Source organism: Dendropsophus ebraccatus, chromosome 2, assembly GCF_027789765.1.
Source record: "Dendropsophus ebraccatus isolate aDenEbr1 chromosome 2, aDenEbr1.pat, whole genome shotgun sequence".
In the NCBI taxonomy this organism is placed as follows: domain Eukaryota; kingdom Metazoa; phylum Chordata; class Amphibia; order Anura; family Hylidae; genus Dendropsophus; species Dendropsophus ebraccatus.
The window spans coordinates 156,866,092-156,892,443 of NC_091455.1; the positions used below are offsets into that span (position 1 = coordinate 156,866,092).

The following is a 26,352-nucleotide window of genomic DNA, read 5'->3' on the forward strand; positions in this document are numbered from 1 at the left end:
ACAATTCTCTAAAATAAGCAAAATAATAAAAAAATATTTACCACTGTTGTGGCAAGATGACAAACTGCAGGTGATGACGAAAGGAGGAGTCAAAGTAGTGTCTCGCAGAGCCCCTACTATAGGTATGACTCTATCCCCCTCATTTTATGTTAGAGAGAAACCCAGGGAACAAACCTGGCTAGATGTGAAGGGGTCATATAAGTGCGGACATCAGTGGTGCATAACATGTTCACATGTTGCGATTTCTAAAGAAGTAACATCATGTTCTAATAATAATACATATAAAATCCAAAGTTACATAAACTGCAATACAACCCATGTAGTTTATGTTGCTACCTGTACACTCTGCAATGTACAGTATGTGGGGTGTACATCCACCAGCCTCAAAATGAGAATTAGGAAACACATATCAGATGTGCGGAATGAGGTGGTGAATGTATCATCCCTAACCAGACATTTCAGGGAAACCCATGCTGGAAAGGTACAGTCCCTAAAAGTTATGGGCATTGAGAAAATCTGTCCACCAAAAAGAGGAGGCTCTCTGAGACGTAAACTATTAAATAGAGAATCCTTCTGGATATTTAGACTAGGAACGAGAGTCCCAGAAGGTCTAAATTCTAGACATGATCTGATCCTGACATATTAAGGTTTATAAATATATTGTCTGGTGCTCTATATATTATATTTAATGTAAGCAACTTTTTAGCCATGCTTTCAATAACATATATGGTGTATGAGAAAAATTGGTTATATTCACCTTCCACTTTGAACTTACTCCTTAAGGGTTAACTTGTTTTTCAAGCCTGTGAAGTTTTTAACATGTGTTATATGGTTCTTAATTGGGGGTTAGTCATGTGATGTATAGCACTACCCTTTATATAGCAATATGAGCTTGTATGTATCATGCTTCAGTTGTGAACAAGGCGCGAGAAGCGCTGAAATGCGTAAACTTTTATTATTACTGTCCTATGTGAAGATTTTCTAATAAAGTATGGAATTTTAATGGTACATGCCGACCTGGTGCTGGACTCTTTTCTCTGGTATATATATATATATATATATATATATATATATATATATATATATATATATATATTTACAGTATATTTAATTGAAAAAGCATGAATTTACTATACATAAAAATTGGATTAAAAGCAGATAGAGAAATAATACTTATAAACTAATATCAATAATGCAAAATAAATAAATTAAAACAATGATTACATATAAATTAATAGCAATATTGCAGAATAAATGGATTAAAACAATGATTATATATATGTGTGCAAACTGAGCAAGAAACACCCCTTAATGTCACTGGAGTATAACTCTCATCACAGATGAAACTGCTGGCAAATAATGGGGAAGTAGTCCAGCACCCAGTTGGTTTAGGATGGACAGCGCTCGGCATTCAGAGCGCCCGGGATTATGTAAATCCAATGATCTGTGTCAGCTTGTTGAAAAGTTCATCAATGAAAGGTAAATTAGCAGAGGATTAGTTACAATTTTAACTATAGACAAAAGTGTATAATGAGGTCCTCAGGTAACTGATAGTATAGGACAATGATGAGTAGGTATGTGGTAGAGGTAATTGCCCAATTACTTGATTAATTATATACAGTACACTAAAACAGATGACAACATATGACAATAATATATAGTCTTAAAAATTTAAATGCGACAATAGTATATAGTCTTAAAAATTCAAATGCATTAAAACATTTTCAGATTAGAGATCTGTGATCAACAGATGAAAAATTATAATAAAAAATAAAAATGTATAAAAAAAAAAAAAATAGAAATGTAAAAAATAAGAAAAAAATTAAAAGGATGATGAAATGATGATAAGTAGCAAAATATGAAAAATGTGCTACAGATACAGATAGAAAGTATTCTTTAGCGCTATAGCTTACTGGGAAGATAATGACAAGTGAAAATAAATGTATCCTACCAAGATGATTTATATACTCTGCAATAATGTAAAAAAGCAAGTGTAATATATATTGAATGTAAAATTAGAACAATTATATTGGTACTGCAGCATAAAGTGTTAGCGTGTGAACATTACCATATCTGGGGAGTCTACATGCATAGGGATAGAAGCCGCATGCTCCAAGTGGTGCAACCTGTATAGTAACTGTGTACCTGTCTCTAGTTGCAATGTTCATAAGTTCGTAGCGGTCTGTTGCGATCCTGCTGCTTCAAGTTTGCAACAGACTGCTACAAACTTATGAACAGTGCAACTAGAGACAGGTACACAGTGGGTGTCTTGTGTCTGGGTGTGCGTAAGGCGGCAGGTGGCGTTTTACGCTCAAGTTATGGCCCGGGAGCAGGGCGTAAAAGCATGAGTGCGTGAGGTGAATCGACCTGTAGGGCTAGTGCAACCCAGGGGAACCCAGAGCCCCCAAATTCCTCAGATCCCCTTGTGTCCTCTCCCCCTCTTTGGTCCTTGTTTTAGGTCTTTCCCCCTGTTTTGGCTAGGATTCTCCTCCCCCTTGTCACGGGACAGCCGGGCGGGCGCAGATTGGCCCGCGGATCCGTGACAGATGGACCCAGTGGTCTATTTTCTGCTGACAATCTTTTATGTTTCTATGTGGCCACTGATGGCTGATGAATATGAATGTGAAAATAATAAAGTTTATACAAACCTGTCCACGCTCCTTGGTATCTTTCTGGCTTCTGCAGAAGCCACTTGAACTTTAGTAACGTCTCTGCAGTTCTTATGGTGGCTTTAATGAAGTCCTTGATCGGGTCCAAACGCCGACCCCAAAAACGCCAAGTTGCACCAAACACAATACACAAATAAAGTAAAAACCCCGCAAAAAAAACTAAAAAAAGTGGACATGCATAAAAAAGCTGTGTCTTGGGGCACCCTAATGAGTAGTAGTTTAGAGATTGTTATATTTTGTGGTTCCGTTTTTTATCATTACAAATCATTCACCTCTGTTTTTTTTAAGCGTTTGGGATTAGTCAAAGTTTATGTGCAATTTATCATATGCAATTTTTGCACCAAAAATTGTGCAGCGGTACTCTACTGCTACCCTAGCTTACTTTTTTGGCCGAATTTTATAAGCTTAAAGGAGTTATCCGGTGCTACAAAAACATGGCCACTTTCCCCCTACTGTTGTCTCCAGTTTAGGTTGGGTTTTGAAACTCAGTTCCATTGAAGTAAATGGAGCTTAATTGCAAACTGCACCTGAACTGGAGACAACAGTAGGGGGAAAAGTGGCCATGTTTTTGTAGCGCTGGATAACCCCTTTAACAAAATTGCTCAAAAGATATAAATTCTTACGCATCTAATAATACATTTTGTGCAAGGAGAGATAGATTAAGAACGTTGGAAAATAATTGACACCTGTGCAAAAAAACTTCCCTTCTAAGTGTTAGCGCCCCATCTGATCATCAGAACAACGAAAAGCGAGTGGCTATGCACCTCATTAACCAGCTTGCTGCCGTCTCTTTCACTCTACAGGCGACAGGCTCTATTGTAAATCTATGGAACCCATCTCCTGAAGCAAAACAGGGATCACATCAGGCAGAGACGTAAAAAACATTTAGCCGTGCTCTGTGTGACATGTGAAAAGTCTTTTTAAAGTGACATGGATGCTTATTTACATTTTTCAATAACGTTTTTTTAACATGCTGTTTTTTATTTTTTTTTATTTTAATCTATTTATTGTATTTTTCATAAAATTCAAGTAGCAACCTCATTAGTGAGCAATAACAAGTTCACAAATAAGAAAAGGTGTTTCTGCGTACATGAAAACATAGTGGCAATACAACAACACATTGTACATCTACAAGTCAAAAAGAACAGTAATGAATATTAATAAACAAACTAGATTTGCATTTCCAGGGAAATACATAGTGCTGGAAAAGAGCGCCCCTTTAACAGTGACTTCACTTTAAGAGAAACTTTAACCCTTGATACCCTGCCTTTAAGAGCAACTTTGGTACAGTCCCTTTAAAAGCGACTTTGGTAAGTCCCTTTAAGAGCAACTTTGGTACAGTCCCGTAAGGAGCAACTTTGGGGACAATGCTTTGAGTGACTTATACTGTCCCTTTAAGACCAGCTTAAGTACTGTCCCTTTAAAAGAGACTTGGGTACCGTCCCTTTAAGAGCGACGTAAGTACTGACCCTTTAACAGCGACTTGGTTACCGTCCGTTTAAGAGCGACTTGGGTACCGTCCCTTTAACAGCAACTTGGGTATTATCCCTTTAACAGCGACTTGGGTACCGTCCCTTTAACAGCAACTTGGGTACCGTCCCTTTAACAGCAACTTGGGTACCGTCCCTTTAAGAGCGAATTATGTAATGCCCTTTAAAAAGAACAGTAATGAATATTAATAAACAAACTAGATTTGCATTTTCAGGGAAAAACATAGTGCTGGAAAAGAGCGCCCCTTTAACAGTGACTTCACTTTAAGAGAAACTTTAACCCTTGATACCCTTTAAGAGCAACTTTGGTATAGTCCCTTTAAAAGCGACTTTGGTACAGTCCTTTTAAGAGCAACTTTGGTACAGTCCCTTTAAGAGCAACTTTGGTACAGTCCCGTAAGGAGCGACTTTTGTGACAATGCTTTGAGTGACTTATACTGTCCCTTTAAGACCAGCCTAAGTACCATCCCTTTAAAAGAGACTTGGGTACCGTCCATTTAAGAGCGACTTGGGTGCTGTCCCTTTAAGAGTGACGTAAGTACTGACCCTTTAACAGTGACTTGGGTACCGTCCCTTTAAGAACGGCTTGGGTACTGTCCCTTTAACAGCAACTTGGGTACCGTCCCTTTAACAGCGACTTGGGTATTATCCCTTTAACAGCGACTTGGGTACCGTCCCTTTAACAGCGACTTGGCTACCGTCCCTTTAAGATTGACTTATGTTATGCCCCTTTGAGCGGCATGAGTACTGTCCCTTTAAGAGCGACTTAAGTACTGACCCTTTAACAGCGACTTGGGTACAGTCCCTTTAACAGCAACTTGGGTATCGTCCCTTTAAGAGCAAATTATGTAATGCCCCTTTAAGAATGACTTGGGTACCGTCCCTTTAAGAACGACTTGTGTAATGCCCCTTTAAGAGCGTCTTGGATACCGTACCTTTAAAAGAGACTTGGGTACCCTCCATTTAAGAGCGACTTGGGTACCGCCCCTTCAAGAGCGACTTGGGTACCAACCCTTAAAGAGCGACTCAAGTACTGACCCTTTAACAGCGACTTGGGTACCGTCCCTTTTACAGCAACTTGGGTACCGTCCCTTTAAGAGCGACTTATGTAATGCCCCTTTAACCTCTTAACGACGCATGACGGGTATACCCGTCATGCGGCCGTTAAGAGTAAACAGAGAGGGCTCCCGGCGTGAGCCCTCTCTGCAGCGCGCGGTCCCCGGTTGCTAAGTGCAGCCAGGGACCGTGTGTATTAGCTGGCGCGGCCGATCGCCGCGGCCGGCTAATTAACTATTCAAATGCCGCTGTCAAAGCTGACAGCTGCATTTGAATAGCAGCTGTGCCCCCTCTCCCTGGTGTCCAGTGGGGGATCTCCCCCCCGCGATGTGATCGCGGAGGGGAGATCCGTTCTAATGAGCCAGCCGGGGCTCAGCGTCGGAATGACGCTGATCCCGGCTCGGCAATCTATTCAGATGGTCTGCAGCAGACCATTATAATAGAGCACCGATCTGATGGATCATTGCTCTATTATATACATAGGATTGATCTCAATGGGAGATCAGTTCTGTGTATATAGAAGTCCCCCAGGGGGCTTCATATTACTGTAAGGGAAAGTTAAAAAAAAGTGTTTTTATTAATAAAAAATCCCCTCCACTAATAAAAGTCTGAATCACCCCCCTTTTCCCATTTTACAAATAAAAATAAATAAATAAACATGTTTTTTATCACCGCGTGCGTAATTGCCCGAACTATTAATTAATCACATTCCTGATCTCGCACGGTAAACGGTGTAAGCGCAAAAAAATCCCAAAGTGCAAAATTGCGCATTTTTGGTCACATCAAATCCAGAAAAAATGTAATATAAAGCGATCAAAAAGTCGCATATGCGCAATCAAGGTACCGATAGAAAGAACACATCATGGCGCAGAAAATGACACCTGACACAGCCCCATAGACCAAAGGATAAAAGCGCTATAAGCCTGGGAATAGAGCGATTTTAAGGAACGTATATTTGTTAACAATGGTTTTAATTTTTTACAGGCCATCAGATACAATAAAAGTTATACATATTACATATCGTTTTAATCGTAATGACTTGAGGAACATATATAACAACTAAGTTTTTCCATAGGACACATGACGTAAAAATGAAGCCCCCCCAAATAAAAATAATTGCGTTTTTTTTTTCAATTTCACTGCGCATATAATTTTTTTTTTGTTTTGCAGCATATTTTATGGAAAAATTCAGCCTGTCATTGCGAAGTACAATTAGTGACGCAAAAAATAAGGGCTCATGTGGGTCTGTAGGTGTAAAATGCAAGTGCTATGGCCTTTTAACCACATGGAGGAAAAAACGAAAACGCAAAAATGAAAGTTAGCACGGTCCTTAAAGGGTTAAGAGCGACTTGGGTACCGTCCCTTTAAGAACGGCTTGGGTACTGTCCCTTTAAGAGCGGCTTGGGTACCCTTCCTTTAAGAGCGACTTATGCAATGCCCCTTTAAGAGCGACGTGGGTACCAGGGGGGCTTCTAGTATAAGTGTAAAAGAAAAAAAAAAAGTGTTATTATTAGTAAAAAAAAAAAAGTAAAAGAATCACCCCCCTTTTACCATGTAAAAAAATAAATTAATTAATAACAAACATTTTTGATATCGCAGCATACGTAATCACCCAAGTTATTAATTTATCACATTCACAATCTTCACGGTAAACGGCGTAAGCGCAAAAAAATCCCAAAGTGCAAATTTGCGCATTTTTTGGTCACATCAAATCCAGAAAAATTGTAATAAAAAGCGATCAAAAAGTTGCATATGTGCAGTCAAGGTACCAACAGAAACAACACATCATTGCACAAAAAATGACACCTCACACAGCCCCATAGACCAAATGATAAAAGCGCTATAAGCATGGGATTGGAGCGATTTTAAGGAACATATGTTTGTTAACAATGGTTTGAATTTTTTACAAGCCATTTCATAATATACTGAAAGAAAAAGGATGCGCTTGGAATAAAATATACAAATTTATTAGATATGCGTTAAAAATACATAAAGTACACTATTTACAATAAATGTTTCTCCGAAGTGAAATGCATATCTAATAAATTTGTATATTTTATTCCAAGCACATCCTTTTTCTTTCAGTGTTTTGTATACGCAACGATACTTTGACAAAATTTTGGTGGGTGTACCATTGTTTACACTATATGTTTATACCATTTCATAATATAAAAGTTATACATTACATATCGTTTTTAACGTAACGACTTGATGAACATATATAACAAGTCAGTTTTACCCAAGAGCGAATGGCGCAAAAACACTTACCCCCCCCCCAAATAAACAAAATGTGTTGTTTTTTTTTTAATTTCACCACACATTGAATTTTTTTTTGTTTTGCAGTGTACTTTATGATTAAAATTCAGTCTGTCATTGCAAAGTACAATTAGTGGCGCAAAAAATAAGGGCTCATGTGAGTTTCTAGGTGAAAAAAATGCAAGTGCTATGGCCTTTTAAGCACAAGGAGGAAAAAAAACAAAGTGCAAAAATGCAAGTTGGCTCTGTCCTTAAGGGGTTAAGGACCTTCCATCTTCTACATCTTCTATTGGCCAAAAGTGGACATGTGACTGTGTGGATGTTGTGAGGCATTGACTGACAAGACCTTAGAATTTCTATTAGCGTTTACAGTGTGGCCATTATGTCCAATGGGCCATTATTTTCTATGGGAAATTAGGGGTCTTTAAACGTAAATTTCTTAAAAACAACAAATCTGATCAAAACCAAAAATAGCACACCTGTCACCACCAAGGGCTTCGAAACGCAGTTTGAATTAAGTCTGTGCGCAAAGCGATTCGGCTGTATTAATCGCAAAGAAATGGCTGGAAGAAGCGGAAGAAGGAGAATATGGATTACAATATAGTGCTTTTTCAAGCACTATAATAAACATTAGCTGTCCGTCAATACAACACTGTATTACACATTCCCCATAAATCAAGTGTCATTTGCTAGAATTCTCTATGGAGCCATTTGTCTATGTAGTAGCTTTTGCTGTACCAGGGTCACCAAATCTTAGGGTCCTATTACACAGAGCGATTTTTAACAATTAACGACTAACGATAAACGATCGCAAAAGAGATTGTTTATCAATAACCTAAAATCGTTCACCATATTACACAGAACGATGGTCATTGGTTATGATCGTTACTTTGATCGTTATTGCGATTGTTACTATGATCGTTTATTCCTTCTGATCCCAGCAAAACAATGAACAATGTGCAATTACACTGAACAATTAGTGAAAAAATGCGGAACTTGAGCGAACGAATGTGGAATTACATCGAACAATTAGCGAACGATTAACGATAATTTTAGGTTCAGATCTAAATCAGCGATCAACGACATACAAAAATTTTTCGATCGATGCCTGCAATTACACAGAACGATTCTCGTTTAAATATGAACAATATAACGATTTTTCGCACGATAATCGTCCCGTGTAACGGGGCCCTAATTCAACGATCAACGACATACGAAAGATTTTTCGAATGTTGCCTGCAATTACACAGAACGATTATCGTTTAAATTCGAAAGATTTAATGATTTTATTACACAATAATCGTCCCGTGTAATAGGGCCCTTAAGGAAACTATCAATCTTATTGTTACCATTCCATCCTTCCATCCCAGCCTTCCATTGATCCACCAAGTATAATAAATTTAAAGCGTAACTGTCATTTCAGGGTCATTTTAAGAAATTCTGTAATAGGTTTTATAAACCAAAAGAGTTTCCTTCTGGACTGAAAAAGCAATCTCCTAGCCTCCCCCTTCACTTCAGAAGAAGCAGGATTTCTCTGTCCATTATGTGGCTTTGGAGAGGGGAGGGGCTGTTAGGAGTGACTGAGCAGTTCTGCACAGCACAACACCCTGCAATCTTCTCTCAGCAAGTTCCTAGATAACCGCTAACCTTTCTGACCCCTGAATCCAGCGTTTTAGGTGCCCATACAGTCTACAAACAGCTGACCTTCATGTCACCTCTTCCTGCTCCCTCATCTCCCTCGGCCCCTCCCCCCTTCATAGGCACAGAATGGAGAGAGCAGAGCCCGTCTTCACTGGCTTCTCTGTAATGAAGACGTGTTTGCCTGGTAATGCACAGATAAGAAGTCAGGGGGGGAGGCTGGGAGATTGCTTCTTGAGTACAGAAGGAGGCTTTTTTTGGCTGATAAAACCTGTTACAGAGTTTCTTAAAATAGCTTACACTTCTCATTTCTGCAATAAAAAAAAATTATAGTTACGCTTTAAGGTCTTGAGACCATTGTGCATAAGTACCACTTATAGTGAAACTTAGCTGATCTCCCAAAAGAGCATACATTCGCTTAATACCTTTAGGCTGGCAAATTATTGTAAGAACTTCTTACTAAATGGATGTTGTGGAATGATTGCTGGAGGATAAGCAGTATCTAACCTGCAGGTATTTGTGGAAGTCTTGTTTTGGAATGCCAAACTTATAGTGTATGTTTATCAAATAGGAAAGTGACATCACAGAGGCCCTTCTCCTCCCGTGCGGAAGTATGCAAGCCAGGAATAACAAGATGAAATATGGATAATGGTGTTCCTGGAAGGACTGCATTGTATGTGTAACCTATGTCTTTGTGTGCCAGTGACCAATAGTAGAGACCTGTGCTGACAGTAGAGCAATATCTGGGCAAGGAAGTTTCCATAGAGCAGCATCTAAAGAGCATTCAAAGAGTGCGTTTTAACTGAACATTGTTTAATGGATAGCCATGGGGCTGAAGTAGACGGATGTTATGATCAAGCTCTATATTAGGAAGCCCAAGGCCTTCTGCTTATTTGTCCTAGGTTAAACGATTATAGGTGACTCTCTGTGTACGCGAGCCCCAGATATACTTAGTGTGATGGTTCGGGGTGCAGATAGTTACATTATTTTTTGTTATGGCCTTATTATTACTAATTTTTGGAGAATCTTGTGCTCTCAACAATGTTGTGTATTCCCTGTCCTGTCTGGAGCTCTGATAACTACTGGTAATAGAATTAGCTCATTGACCATCTGCAGGGTAGAGGTGTCCATATCTCCTGATGGACCCCTGCTGACATTTCCTGGCTTTCTATTCATGACCTCTCTGCTCTCCAAATGCTGGAGATCACCCCCTGCCGTGTCCTGATTACTGAGGCTCCAGTCCAAGATCTGAGGGGGCCTGGAAACCAGTGAAGATGTCTGCTAACCCCTGGATATAAGGAAGGAAGCTAAGGGACCAGGGGGTAATAGATCCTTTGTGGGAGGCTGATGCTAAGGGCAGCTCCCCAAAGAGAGGCATCAAGAGCTGTCAAATTGATCCATAGAAGTAAAGAAGATGATGGCTCCCAGCTCCGTAAAAAATTAGTTAAACTTTATTATGTATGCATCTTAAAACAAAAACAAACAGGCTAAAAACATCAGCGCCGACGCGTTGCAAGGTTATACCTTGCAACGCGTCGGCGCTGATGTTTTTAGCCTGTTTGTTTTTGTTTTAAGATGCATACATAATAAAGTTTAACTAATTTTTTACGGAGCTGGGAGCCATCATCTTCTTTACCTGTATTCACACGGGAGACGGCCCGCAATATTGCTTCACGCGCTCCAATCCTGGGGAATCACAGCAGCACGCATTACCTATATTTTGGTGAGCTGACTTTTTTTTTCCTATTTCACTGATCCATAGAAGGACTGGGACCTTGGTCGGTTGGTATATTTGCTGTTGCTGGACGTTTCTCTTTTGGGAGAGTCACTGATGGAGAAGGATCTGGGTGTACTTGTAGATAATAGACTACAGAACAGCACACAATGTCAGTCAGCTGCTTCAAAGGCCAGCAGGATATTGTCATGCATTAAAACAGCCATGGACTCTCGGGACAGGGATATAATATTACCGCTTTATAAAGCTTTGGTGCGGCCTCATCTGGAGTATGCTGTCCAGTTTTGGAACCCGATTCATAAAAAGGACGTTCTAGAGCTGGAGAGGGTACAAAGACGGGCAACTAAACTAATAAGGGGAATGGAGCATCTTAGTTATGAGGAGAGATTAAAAGAATTACATTTGTTTAGTCTGGAGAAGAGACGTTTAAGGGGAGATATGATTAATTTATTTAAATATATAAATGGCCCCTACAAGAAATATGGGGAAAAGATGTTCCAGGTAAAACCCCCTCAAAGGACAAGAGGGCATTGCCTCCGCCTGGAGAAAAAAAGGTTCAATCTCCGCAGGCGACAAGCCTTCTTTACCATGAGAACTGTTAATCTGTGGAACAGTCTACCACAGGATCTGGTCACAGCAAAAACAATAGAGGGCTTCAAAACAGGGCTAGAAAAGTTCTTAGACCAAAATAATATAAATGCATATGTATAGAACTTATCATCCCTCCCCCTTCCCTCCTTCCCTGTATCCATCCCCTCCTTGGTTGAACTTGATGGACATGTGTCTTTTTTCAACCGTATTGACTATGTAAGTATGACTATTGACTATGTAAATCTCTGTCCGAAATAGAGGGCTCATTCCTAATGGTATGGAAGAAAACAGATTACGTAACAAAGCAAAAAGCATACCATACAAAGATGCGTGGCACTTCACAATCCAATAAACCAACTCATTAATATGGTAACTAAATATAGACAATAATTTATTATAATATATAATAAAATTATTGTCTATATTTTGTTACCATTAATAAGTTGGTTTATTTGATTGTGAAGTGCCACCCATATTTGTATGGTATGCTTTTTGCTTTGTTACATAGACTTTTTAATGGCGTGGTCAGCTGTATACCTAAATATGTAATACTGTTCTCCCTCCAGTCTAACTCATAAGCATAGTACATAGCGTGTACTATGGCAGGTGTATTCAACAGGACAGCCTGAGTTTTATTAGCATTCAGTTTGTAAAAAGATTTGCTTACAAATAACTCTAAAATATCTAGAATACTGGTCAAGGACTCTAATGGGCTAGAAACCGTAAGTATAGAATTGTCTGCATACAATAATAGGCTATGTTCACACTACGTAAAACTCTCGCCGCAGAACTCCGGCCGTAGTTTTGCTGTGTGTAACATAGCCTTATGTTCAATGGGATCCTGGCTGGAGCGTACACACATCGTATGCACTCCGGCCGGGATCCCATGCGGCGCCGGATAAAACTGACATGTCAGTTTTCTGCGGCCTGAATTCAGTGAATTCCGGCCGCAGAAAGACCTGTCAGTTCACACAGTGAAGCAAGCGGCTCCGGCCACTCGCTTCACTGTGTGCTATGGAAAGCTCTAATGCGGGCGCACGCTGATGTGCCTGCATCAGAGCTCCGCAGCCGGAAAGATCACCCGGCTGGTACTTAAGTACCGGCCGGGATGATCCGGGCTAAGACCGGCAGTTCCGTCACCCGGCCCGGGTCACGGAACGGCCGGGTGTTCACATCATGTGAACATAGCCATAAAGTGTGGGTATGATCACCCACCCACTACTCTGCACATCAGGCACAACCCTAAAGATTTGGGCTAGGGGTTCCTCCGACATCACAAAAATTAGTGGTTAGAGTGGGCACCCCTTACCGGTGCCAATTGTGATTGAGAAGGAGGGCGAAAGCGAGCCATTCACAAACAATTGTGCTGACGGCACTGAGTATAAAGCCCTATAAAGATCTTGCTGGATTTCAGATTATTTAGGGCATCCAAAATTCGCCTAGTGTTCTCAAAAACTTTACGGCCCTTCACGAACCCCACCTGGTCATTCCTTATTATAGTGGGCAACATAGGGGCCAGTCTAAGTGCCAACAATTTGGCGTATATCTTTAAATCGGAATTTAAGAGGGATATTGGCTGAAAGTTCTGTGGGGTCTCCTGATTTTTACCGGGCTTAGGGAGTGTGACAATACCTGTTCCCTGATTTTCTGATGGTAACACTTTCCTGTTTCAATCACCGCTTGTAAAAACGTTACCATATGAGGGGCCAGTATAAGTATTATAAGGATCTGTTATTTTACCTCTTCCCGTGGCGTCTAGCATGTGGGGGATTTTAGTTTTTAAGTGTTGCGCTTTTAATTGGTTCACCATTAATTTCCCTGCTTTGTTCTTATCCAAGTAGTATCTGACTTTTCATTTTTTCAGGCGTTTTTCAAAGTTTGTTAAGAGGCAGTCCCTTAATTTTGTCTGAGTATCATGAGTTCCTTCAGGTTTTGTGAAGATTGTTTAGATTTATTAATGACCTCAATCTTTTTAATTTGATCCAATAAAGAGGACAACTTTTGCGTCCTCTCCTTCTTACACTGTTTGCCTAACTTTATGAACGTTACCCTGATAAATGCTTTGAGCGTTCCAGAGAGTTGTAGGGCTGAGTGGCTGACATTCCCTGTCCCACTGGAATGAAAATATTCCTCAAAATCTGTCTCTATAACTTTTTTATATCTTGAATGTGAAAGTAGGAAGGTATTACATATCCACAAAAAGGTAGGGACAGAACTGGACATTTCTTGCCTTGAGAGAGCATGGTCAGACCATTTGATAACTCCAATATGAGCATCAGTAAGTGAGGTAAGTATTGATCTATCTACCAGGAATAAATCAATCCTGGTGTAGTTGTTGTTGGGGATCGAGAAAATGACATAGTCACGTTCGGTACTATTTCCAACTTGCCACGCGTCAAACAGGTCCTCCTTCCATAAGAACACTCAAAATGCTGGAGTAGCCTGGTGTGATCTAGAAGTGGTATCCAACTCCGGGTCAGAGGTCAGGTTAAAATCTTCGGGGTAGATGTTGATACCTGTTTTGGGCATATAATGATACAATTATGGACATTGTTAACCAAACATACTAATATGACAAATCTCCCTTCTGAATCCAGTTACACTGCTGAGAATGTAAAGGCCACAGAATTCCTTACGGCTATTAGGACACCCGTGATTTAGACTTATAGGGGGAGATCTATCAAACATAGTGTGAAGTGAAACTGGCTCAGTTGCCCCTAGCAACCAATTAAATTCCACTTTTCATTCCTCACAGACTCTTTGGAAAAGGAAAAAGGTGTATTCTGATTGGTTGCTAAGGGCAACTGAGACAGTTTCACTTTACACCATGTTTGATAAATCTCCCTCATAGAGTGCCTGGAATATGTGGGGAAAGCTAGAGTGTTTTATCCTATAAGTGTCTTTACTCAGTAGGTGGGTTTCCTGTGCACAAAAGATATTCCCTCGCCTCCTTCCACATAAAAGCTCGCTTTTAACATGCTGTTTTTTGCCTATAAAAAGTTTTTCTTTTGCGTCACAAATGAAATTAAACTAATATTATAATTTTATATTATGTCTGTCTTGAGGTTTCTTAGGAGTTCTCTATGAAGTTGTACATTTTTATAGACAAAGCTTTAATCATTAAATGTCAAAATACACTGTGAGATGAAACAATATTATAATAACAAAAAATTAACTCTATATTTATTTATTTTTATTATTTAAGACCGTCGAAAACTGTGTGTGCATTTTGAGAAACCTTTCCTACCGGTTAGCTGCAGAAACTTCTCAGGGACAGCAAACTGGAACAGATGAACTTGATGGATTGCTTTGCGGTGAGACCAACAACAAAGACACAGAAAGTTCAGGATGTTGGGGGAAAAAGAAGAAGAAAAAGAAATCCTTAGATCAGGTAAGCAGTTATGTTGCTCTTTTAACTATTTACATGTAGCTTTCCATTGTGCAAACTTCAGTTAATCAATTTCTTTCATATTCCGAGCATTTTTTATATGATAAGGAGAGATGAGCAAAGTGAATCTGGTGAAGCAGATTCGCTGTCAATTGCACTGTCAATTTGCTTAAAGGACAAGTGCCATGAAAAACTTTTTCCCAGTAATTGAAGCACATTACAAAGTTATATAACTCTGTAATATGCTTCAATCACCTATCTGCCTCCCTTCTCTGTCTTTTCCCCCCTCCACTCCCCACCAGGAAGTGTCCTGACTCACACAGACCTGATTACTGTAGTCACCGTCACCAAGCTCTTCTCTCAGCTCCTTCTCCTTTTACACTAGCCTCCCCCCTCCCCTGCCTTGTCAGGTGACAGGCTTTCTCAGCTCCCATTGGCTGAACAACTGCAAGCCATCACTTGTCACATCTCACTTGCTTATCTTCCCTCTGACTGACTCCGGCACATAGGCAGCTCCCCCCTCCCCTCATACCCTCTCTCCTGCTGCCGTGGACTCAGTGAAGGAGTCATGTCACTAGAGAAGATAATCTGAGCAAGCAGAGTCACCTGACAAGGAGGGGGAGGGGGAGGCTGCTGTGACAGGACCTAGAGCAGCCCTCCGGCTGATGACTCATCCTCACAAGAAGGAGCTGCCTGGTGACGGTGACGACAGTAATCAGGTCTGTGTGAGTCAGGACACTTCCTGGTGGGGGGTGGAGGGGGGAAAAGACAGGGAAGGGAGGCAGATAGGTGATTGAAGCACATTACAGAGTTATATAACTTTGTAATGTGCTTCAATTACTGGGAAAAAGTTTTTCATGGCACTTGTCCTTTAATTCTGCAAAGCAAATTCACACAGATTTGTTAAAGGAGTTGGCCACTTTATAGTAAAATAGCTCATTGTACAGTATTAGTAAGTGTACTCAATGTATATACTGACAGTAGCTCCCTGTGTACCTCATAGAGGTAAAATCAGACTCCCCTCCTTCAGGCTGTGGTGCCCTGCTCTGTTTTGTTTCTGTCCATAAAATGGCTGACATGGAGGAGCATGTGACCCTGCCCTGTCCCCTGTGTCCTCCATAGACATAGACAGGCTCAGTGGTGGACACAGGGGGGCGGGGCATGGTCACATGCTCCTCCATGTCAGCCATTTTATGGACAGAAACAAAACAGAGAAGGGAAGCGCAGCCTGGTGAAGGGGAGTCTGATTTTACCTCTATGAGGTACACAGGGAACTGCTGTCAGTATATGCATTGAGTACACTTACTAATACTTTGTACTGACCTATTTTACTATATAGTGGCCAACCCATTTAAGGAAATTCGCAATAAAACATGGCGGCCTCACATGTTAGCTGTCTGGAGTGTCACTGGGCGGGAGAAAGGGATTAACAATAATCCCTAGCACTTGTCCAATCTACTGCAGGCCCCTCTGTGATTTCAGCACCTTATCCTCTATATAAGGTGATTCGTTTACTGGAGGCCCATCTGTGTGTGTAGTGGTGGTGGAAGCAAACAGAGGGAGCAGCAGAGCAGGGAGAGAAATAAATAGAAATATAGGGATGGAGAGGAGAGTAGAGGTAAGGATAGGAGGCCTGACCACTATTTCAAAAATCTTTAAAAAATCAGACCCTTTAGCCAGTGTCAGTGGCCAGGGGGCAACTGCAGGTCCAACTGAGATTCCTGGCACTGCTGGGCCAGTGCCATCTGCACGGAAACTGTCTCTAAGTTTCTCAGAATGGTTGGACCCAGACACATTAGATGTTAAAGATCTCATGAAGGCATCGGATATTGAGCCAGCACATAACAGAAGAGAGAGAAGTGAGGGGAGCAGGGCAGTGGCAGCTTGGAGACGCAGTATGGGCTCGGAATAAATGTCTGCTGAAGAGGAGTTAGGGGAAGACAAGTTTGTCCCTGACTATAAGGAGGATTCCAGCAGCAGTCAAGAAGGGCCCAGAAGGCAGCCAATTGCGCTAAGCAGTGTTGCAGTTCTTACATGTAAGTGACGGAAGAGACAACATCTGCCAGCAGAAAAAGCAGGTTGGGGTTTGGATTAAAACCGCAGCACCAATTCCATGTGGCAGCATATGGAGCTCCACCACCTGACAGATTGGGAAAACCGTGACCCCCAGGGCAAATTCCAGTCTCCCTCCAAACCAAGTCCCCAATAAATTATTCCCTTACTTTAAGCAACCTTATTTTTTCCTTTAACCCCTTCCCGCATATGGACGTACCGGCACGTCCAAATCTGCATACAGTTCCTGCAGATGGACGTGCCGGTACGTCCACGGGATGACAGGGGCGCAGGAGCTGCACTCCTGTCATCCCCGGCAGGGCCCGGCTGTCAGTGATAGCCGGGCACCCGCCGCAACTGCCGAGATCCGGGCTGTGCCCGGATCCCGTCAGTTAACCCCTTAGTGACCGCCGATACGGCGGTCACTAATGGGCCGGCGCTGTACTGCATTTCATCTGCATTTGAATCCACGGCGGGGGGGAGATGAAATAAGTCAATCAGACCCCAGATCAGCCCCCCTAGTGGGCTGGTCACTAACCCTCTCCCTCCCCGCGGCGGCCATCAGATCCAAGATGGCCGCCGCAATCACTGTGAACAGACTAATGTCTGTTCACAGTGATCAGAAAATAGAAATGAATGAAACACCCATGCTCTCCGCCACCGGAGGTAGCGGAGAGCATGGGGCAGTGATCGGGGACCCCCCCGTGTGGTCCCGGACAGGCGATCAGCGGTATATACTATATACCACTGATCGCCTGTTCCCAGTGCTGATCAGCACTTTTTATCCCCTGTTACCATAAATAATTGGTGACAGGGGATAAAAAGTGTCACCGTGCCCCCCCCCCACCAAGTCACCCCCCTGCCCCTTATACATTACCTGCTCCTGGAGCTCCTTCCTCCTCGACGTCCAGGCTGGTAATGAAGCGCATGCACTCCATAACCAGCCAACTCTGAAAATTTAAAGTGACAGAGACCAATTTGGTCTCTGTCACTGAACTATGATTACTGTGATAGAAAATATCACAGTAATCATAGTAATACAGTGAAAATGAATGTATAAAGTACAAAAAGTGACAAACATACAAAAAAAAAAAACACACACTTTTTATTATAGTAATAATTGCAGTTTACTCCCAAATTACCCTTAACCCCCCCAGATTACCCGTAACCGCCCCAGGTTGTCCGTAATCACGCCAGATTGCACGTAACCCCCCAGATTACACGTAACCACCCCACGTTGCCCGTAACCACCTAACGTTGCCCGTAACTATCGCACGTTGCCAGTGACCCCCTCCAGATTGTCCATAATCACCCCAAATTACATGTACCCACCCCAGATTACCTATAAGCACTTCAGTTTATCCGTAACAATGCCAGATTGTCTGTAACCCCCCCCCCCAGGTTTCCCGTGACCACCCCAGGTTGCCGTAATCATGCCAGATTACATGTAACCCCCCCAGATTGCACGCAACCACAGCAGGTTGCCTCTGACCACCGCACGTTGCCTCTGACCACCGCACGTTGCCACTGACCACCGCACGTTGCCACTGACCACCGCACGTTGCCACTGACCACTTCACCTTGCCGCTAACCACCCCAAATTGCCAATGACCGCCTCCAGATTGCCCGTAACCACGCCAGATTACAGGTACCCACCTCAGATTAGCTATGAGCACTTCAGTTTATCCGTAACCACCCCAGATTGCCCGTAACCACCCCAGATTGCCCGTAACAACCCCAGATTGTCCGTAACCACCCCACGTTGCCCGTAACCACCCCACGTTGCCCGTAACCACAGCAGGTTGCCTGTAACCACCTTAGATTACCCGTAACCACCCCAGGTTGTCTGTAACCACAGCAGGTTGTCCGTATCCATGTCACGTTGCCCATAACCACCCCAGGTTGCCTGTAACCACCCCAGGTTTCCTGTAACCACAGCAGGTTGTCCATATCCATGTCACGTTGCCCGTAACCACCCCAGGTTGCCCGTAACCACCCCAGGTTGCCTGTAACCACCCCATGTTGACCGTATCCACCTCATGTTGACCGTATCCACCCCAGATTACCCGTTACCACCCCAGGTTGTCTGTAACCACAGCAGGTTGTCCGTATCCACCCCAGGTTGCCCGTGACCACCCCATGTTGACCGTATCCACCCCAGATTACCCATAACCACCCCAGGTTGTCTGTAACCACAGCAGGTTGTCCGTATCCACCCCACGTTGCCTGTAACCACCCCAGGTTGCCTGTAATCACCCCAGGTTGCCTGTGACCACCCCATGTTCACCGTATCCACCCCAGATTACCCGTAACCACCCCAGGTTGCCTGTAACCACCCCAGGTTGCCTGTGACCACCCCATGTTCACCGTATCCACCCCAGGTTGTCCGTATCCACACCAGACTACCAGTAACCACCCCAGGTTGTCCGTATCCACCCCAGATTACCATAAGCACCCCAGGTTGCCCGTAACCACCTGCAGATTACCTGGAACCACCCCAGACTGTCCGTAACCACCCCACGTTACCTGTAATCTCATTTTTTTATTGTATTTTAGTAACTGCGCTATTCTAATAACCGATACTAGCTGTGGTTTTGCTCCAGCAAATTGGCGCTCCTTCCCTTCTGAGCCCTGCTGTGTGCCCATACAGTGGTTTATGCCCACATATGGGGTACCGTTGTACTCAGGAGAACCTGCTTTACAGATTTTGTGGTACATTTTTTCTCCTGTTCCTTGTGAAATTTAGAAATTTTAAACTAAATTAACATATTATTGGAAAAATTCGAGTTTTTCATTTTTACTAGCCAGTTTTGAATACTTTCCTCCAATACCTGTTGGGTCAAAATGCTCACCACACACCAAGATGAATTCTTTAAGGGGTGCACTTTCCAAAATGGGGTGACTTATGGGGTGGGTTCACTCCACTGGCACTACAGGGGCTCTGCAAACGCACCTGGTGCTCAGAAACTTCTTCAGAAAAATCTGCACTGAAAATGCTAATTGGCGCTCCTTCCGTTCTGAGCCCTGCTGTGTGCCCATTCATTGGTTTATGCCCACATATGGGGTACCGTTCTACTCAGGAGAACCTGCGTTACAGATTTTGCGGTGAACTTTCTCTCCTGTTCCTCAACAAATTGAGAAATTTCAAACTAAAGGAACACATTATTGGAAAAATTCGCGTTTTTCATTTTTACTGTCTACTTTTGAATACTTTCCTCTAATACCTGTGGGGTCAAATTGGTCACCACACCCCAAGATGAATTCTCTAAGGGGTGCACTTTCTAAAATGGGGTGACTTATGGGGAGATTTTACTTCGCTGGCACTACAGGGGAACTGCAAATGCACCTGGCGCTCAGAAACTTCTTCAGCAAAATCTGCATTGAAAATGCTAATTGGCGCTCCCTTTCTTCTGAGCCCCGCTGTGTGCCCATACAGTGGTTTACGCCCACATATGGGGTACCATTGTACTCAAGAGAATCTGCGTTATAAATTCTGGGGTAATATTTTTCTCTTGTTCCTCGTGAAATTGAGAAATTTTAAACTAAACGAACATATTATTGGAAAAATTCGAGTTTTTCATTTTTACGGTCTAATTTTGAATACTTTCCTCTAATACCTGTGGGGTTAAAATGCTCATCTTACCCCAAGATGAATTCTCTGAGGGGTGCACTTTCCAAAATGGGGTGACTTATGGCGGGATTTTACTCCGCTGGCACTACAGGGGCACTGCAAACGCACCTGGCGCTCAGAAACTTCTACAGCAAAATCTGCATTGAAAAAGCTAATTGGCGCTCTTTTCCTTCTGAGCCCCGCTGTGTGCCCATACAGTGGTTTACGCCCACATATTGGGTACCGTTGTACTCATGAGAACCTGCGTTACAAATTTTGGGGTGCTTTTTCTCTCATGTTCCTTTTGAAAATTAGAAACTTTACTCTAAACGTATATATTATTGGAAAATTTTAATTTTCCATTTTTTTACGGCCTAATAGTGAATACTTTGCTCCAGCCCCTGTAGAGTTAAGATGCTCATTATACCCCAAGATTAATTCTTTAAGGTGTGTAGTTTGCAAAATGGGGTCACTTATGGGGGTTTCCAGTATACAACCCTCCTAAATCAACTTAAGAAAAGAACTGGTCCCTAAAAAAAATCAGTTTTGGAAACTTTCACGAAAATGTGGTAATTTGCTGATAAATTTCTAAGCCCCGTAACACCCTAAAAAATTTAAATATGTTTATGAAATGAAGCCAGAATAAAGAGGACATATCGGTAATGTGACTTAGTAACTAATTTATGTGCTACGACTTTCTTTTTTTAGAAGCAGAGAATTTCAAAGTTCATAAAATGCACATTTTTTTAATTTTTCATGATATGTTGATGTTTTTCACAAAAAACACACAAAGTAGTGACCAAATTTTGCCACTAATATAAAGTGCCATATGTGACAAAAAAAACAATCTCAGAATCGCTAGCATATGTTAAAGCATCACTGAGCTATGAGCGCATAAAGTGAGACAGGTCAGATTTTGAAAAATGAGCCTGGTCATTAAGGCCCAAATAGGCTTAGTCTTGAAGGGGTTAAACATACCAAGTAATTTTAGCCCTTAAATTATTAGTATATTCCTTTAGCAAATACCCCTAGTAAATTAATATATACTGTACAGTATTTTATAAAACCCTGTGGGATTTTTTTCAAACAGGTGTAGAATTGTCTCAGCTGCCTCTAGCAACCAATCAGCTTGCAACTTTCATTTTCCAAGGAATGTGTAAGGAATGAAAACTTGAATGTGATAGGTTGCTAGGGGCAACTAAGCCAGTTCAACTTTACACTCCTTTGATAAATCTCCTCCCAACCCCCCCATTTTTAAACATAGTGCCCATATCCATGTCCAGCATAGCCTATACTATCAACACCAGCTTAAAGCGACTCTGTACCCACAATCTGACCCCCCCCCCCCCAAACCACTTGTACCTTCGGATAGCTGCTTTTAATACAAAATTCTCTCCATGCTGAACATTTGCACAGGTCCTTAACGATCCAGCTCATGTGCCGGGCTAAACAGGTGTGGAATAGTAGGCAATGTGCCTGGAGTATTCCTAATGGTGAGAAGGGTGGGGAGGAGGGACAGAGAGGTTGTACCAGCCTAATGCATACACAATCCAGGCCACTCCCGTAGGGCACGGGGCTGCCAGTTTCAAGGTACAAACCCACACACCGTATACACAGCAGATACGCAGCAAAAACGCAGCAGATTTGAAGCAGATTTGGTGGTGCAGATTTGATGCTGTGTCCAGTTATTTAGATCTAATCTGCTGCGTATTTGTTGCGTGTTTGTTGCGTGTTTGTTGCGTATTTGCTGCGTATCGCAGCAGTAAATAAGCTGCGTATACGGTGTGTGGGTTTATACCCTCAAAGTAAATTTTTGGTAAAATAACTGCATCACCTGCCAAACGGACCGCAGGACAGATCTTGGATTAAAAGCAGCTATTAAAAGCAGCTATCTGAAGGTACAAGTGGTTTGGGGGGGTCAGATTATGGGTACAGAGTCGCTTTAATGCCTCGCCACAGTCCAATGTGCATCCCATGCCCCAAGATCAGGATTCTCCAGACACATATTCCCATGACTATGGTTCACAAAGAGGAGATTTCCCTTCTTGTTTAACATAGCCGTGTGGCTTCAACCCTGGCACTTGTGCTGAGGAATCCAACCATGCGATACTGTTCTTGGGGTTTTTAAGATATCACAACTGTCCTTAGAGCTCCCACAATGGTTCCTGGTAGGGTACTTGTTGTGTGTGACGTCTTAATTGCTCTTGTGATTTTTTGAGTGTTTTAAAAACTAGTGTTTTAAAATAGGAAGGGTTCCTAATGGTGTATATATCACAGAGAATTATGTCCTCTAAATGTGATATAAGAAACCTCTAGAGCTACTATCAGTAGCTATCTGTTGCTGAATGGCAGGTTCCCCTTGCTTAGGGTATGTGCACACTATGGAATCCCGGCAGATCACCCACCGCGCATCTCTGCTTGTCCCATAGGCTTCATTCTATGGTTTGCTAGACTCCGCCATCCGCCTGATAAATGAACCCGCTCATTCTTCGGGCGGACGTTGGAATCTGACAAACCATAGAATGAAGCCAATGGTAGCAGCGGAGATGCGCGCGAGCTGCAGAATCCGCGGTGGGTGATCCGCCGGGATTCCGGAGTGTGCACATACCCTCTTAGTGCACTCATCTGTGAATGGTTGCTTTTTGGTTTATGTTACCTAAAACCTTCCAGGGGATGCACAGCTGTATTTCCACCACCCTTTAGTAATGGGGTGATAATACACAGTTTAGAGTGTAACTACCTAGTTCAACACTAAAACTGTGTATTTTCCTAAGTCTACTGACGGGCATAAAGATCCACTGATGGTTTTACGCAGCAGCCCTGGAGCGACATGTGAATGCACAATCAGGGTGAGGTTTTTTGGGAGTGACTAAAGGGAGGGTGGGTCACCCTCACTCCCTTCCCTGTTCATTTAAGCTGGAGATAGCTGGGTTCACACTATGTATATTTCAGTCAGTATTGTGGTCCTCATATTGCAACCAAAACCAGGAGTGGATTAAAAACACAGAAAGGCTCTGTCCACACAATGTTGAAATTGAGTGGATGGCCACCATATAACGGTAAATAACTGCCATTATTTTAATATAACAGCCGTTGTTTTAAAATAACAGCAAATATTTGCCATTAAATGGCAGCCATCCACTCAGTTTTCACATTGTGTGAACAGAGCCTTTCTGTGTTTTCAATCCACTTCTGGTTTTGGTTGCAATATGAGGACCACAATACTGAGTGAAATATACGTAGTGTGAACCCAGCCTAAATGTGCATCTTGCACTTTGTCAAATCAATAACCTGGTGTTGCTATGTATGCATGTCTTGGGAATACAATCAGTGTGAAGCCTTCTTGAATCTGGTCTTTTCTGTAGTCTCTATTCTTTTTTCTTTTGCTGGTGGGGTTTTATGGTCTATTTTAGTGTATCCCGATTTACTAGGTTTTAACTTCCATTTTTTGAAGGTTGGATGGCCCATTCAGCTCAACTGTCAGATTACATAAATTTTACTTGACATGTAAAAAAAATCAGGTTCTGGGGATCAAAAAATTGGGGGCCTTCTTTCATTTCTTCAATATTTCAACAAAAAAAGGAAAGTCCCGATTCAGTTACCAACCAAGTGCTGCCCCTGCCCCGCCACCTCCTGGCGTCCAATGATGAACATAGAGAAATGGTAATTATGCGCAGCTGGTCCACCGATGTCCACTGCTTTTCTGGGAGAAAATTGATGTTACGCTGCTGGTCCACCCATGATCACTGCTTTTTCTGGGAGAAAATAGATTTTACATTGCTGGTTCACCGATGTCCACAGCTGTCTTAAGAAAAAAATTGATGTTACGCCGCTGGTCCACTGATGTCCACTGCTGTCCATGGCGGAAATTGGATGATTGACTGGAAATTGGTTGATTGAAATTTTTTTTTATTTTTATTTTCCAATTTTAAAAACTTGGTTAACAAATTCATCATTCTGTAATAGTCCCAGTACTGTAGCTACTATAGTTTGGCTGTTTTATTGAAATTTATTAAGATTCGATTTGCAAATATTAACAAATGTGACCTAAAACGAAAACACATTTACACCTGCTTCGCTCATCTCAATAATTGTACATAATATCCCCACTGCCATATTGCCGAATTGTTTTTTTTTTCTTTTTACTTGGCCTATGTGCAGCAGAAGGTCCCACATTTTTTTTTATTGCTGTTGCAACAACAAAGGTCCATGCCATGGGCCTAGCCAAAGAAGAAGAAGGGTTCTGGCCTATAAACTGTTGCACATCAGATTTATAAGGTCATCAGAGAAATAGAGCTTGAAAAATTCTATTTCTTGGAGGCCTGTGGGGTCAATTTGGATTTTTGGCCAGGCTACGAAGCCAGGAATCTGTGGCTCATAATTTCCCCATTCACCCTCACTGGCTCTTTGTGTGTCGGAGGCAATAAGGGTGTATGTCTCCTCCGCCAAAAACAACCTATGGGCCATTTTTATATGGGGATTTGGTTATGAAATATGTGGGATATGTAAATGTGTAGTATGTAAAACTTTATTACAAATTGTGTTGGGTAGTGCAGTGTAGTGTGGGTGTATTGTTTTTTAAAACTTTTAAAAAAAGTTTCTACCTATGGCAAAAAAGGGTTTACTGATCAGTGCCCTGGAGATAGGAAAAAAATCCCTTTTTTGGCCAACCCCCCCCCCCCCTTTTTACACCCCTGTGTAGGAAAACCAGACTTGAGGGGGCATAAACTTATGCCTGGATTTGTTAAGGGGTTACTTACGGGGAAGGGGCTTAGTTAGAGGGCCTGCTACGGCAGCTGTCATGGCAGTAATTGGCCAGCTGCATCAGGTGACCTGATGCAGCCCCAGGTGTTCAGATGCTTGAATCACTTGCAGTCTGTTAGCTGAAAGGGTGGGTTCACTCTATGGAATCCACGCGGATAAGTTCCAGAGGATTCCGTTGCTTGTACCCGCTCACGGCCGAGCAAGTCTCTGCCCACGCCTGAGCAGGTACGAGCGACGGAATCTGCCAGAACTTATGCGCGTGGATTCCATAGTGTGAACCTACCCAAAGGGAGAGCAGGTGTTGGAGTTAGATTTTCTTGTTAGGTAGACAATGAACTTACAAAAACACCCAACAGTTCCTGTAAGGAATAAAAATACACAATAGTACACAGAAAAGCAAATTCCGTACAACATACCAGTATGGTATGAATTAGTATACTGGTATATAGCATTAGCTAGTAATATTTATCCACAACTTTCCAAAAGTCCTTTTCAGAACTAGAAAAAAAGAATCATTTACCATACAGTATATTACAAGTATTATATAGTCTAGCCCCAGGTCTCCAGAAGGTTGAATCACTTGAATTCTGTTAGCAGAAAGGGTGCATTCTATGCACAGTCTCAGGTGACAAAGTTACAACTGACCTGTCAGTTAGTGCAGTTGTAAGTACAGCAGATGGATCCTACTGCTTCACGCCGAAGTGAATAGATTCATATATTCATCTTTCTGAAGTTTTTTTTTTTTTTTTTACAAAAACAAAAAGAAACATGAGGCTAGTTACTATTAAAAATCTATTTATTTATTTATTTATTAAATATACAAGAAAATTTGTTTTCTTGTATATTTTATAAATAAATTAATTAATTTTTAATAGTAACTAGCCTCATGTTTCTTTTTGTATAAAATATTTGTTTAGAGGTTTCTATGTGATAAGGTGGACTGGATATAGCCCAGAATTGTTACTGGGGTAATTTAAGACTCTTGACAACTATCCAGGTGGAATTAGTGGTTTAATCTCTCTGAAGTTGGATCGCGGCACTTCTATTCATCCATTTGTCACCCTTTACTTATAAGATTCTCCCACATCTTAGCGCGGACCAGG

General features: G+C 42.0%; 1 protein-coding gene across 1 annotated transcript in view; it reads left to right on the top strand.

Annotated features, from left to right (window-relative positions):
* The window catches only part of CTNND2 (catenin delta 2), an 891,951-nt gene that overhangs the window by 752,432 nt on the left and 113,167 nt on the right, over positions 1-26,352 (top strand). Inside the window, exon 14 of the mRNA XM_069958560.1 lies at positions 14,641-14,826. Within this exon, the coding sequence (XP_069814661.1) occupies positions 14,641-14,826 (186 nt within the window). The remainder of the gene's footprint in view (positions 1-14,640; positions 14,827-26,352) is intronic.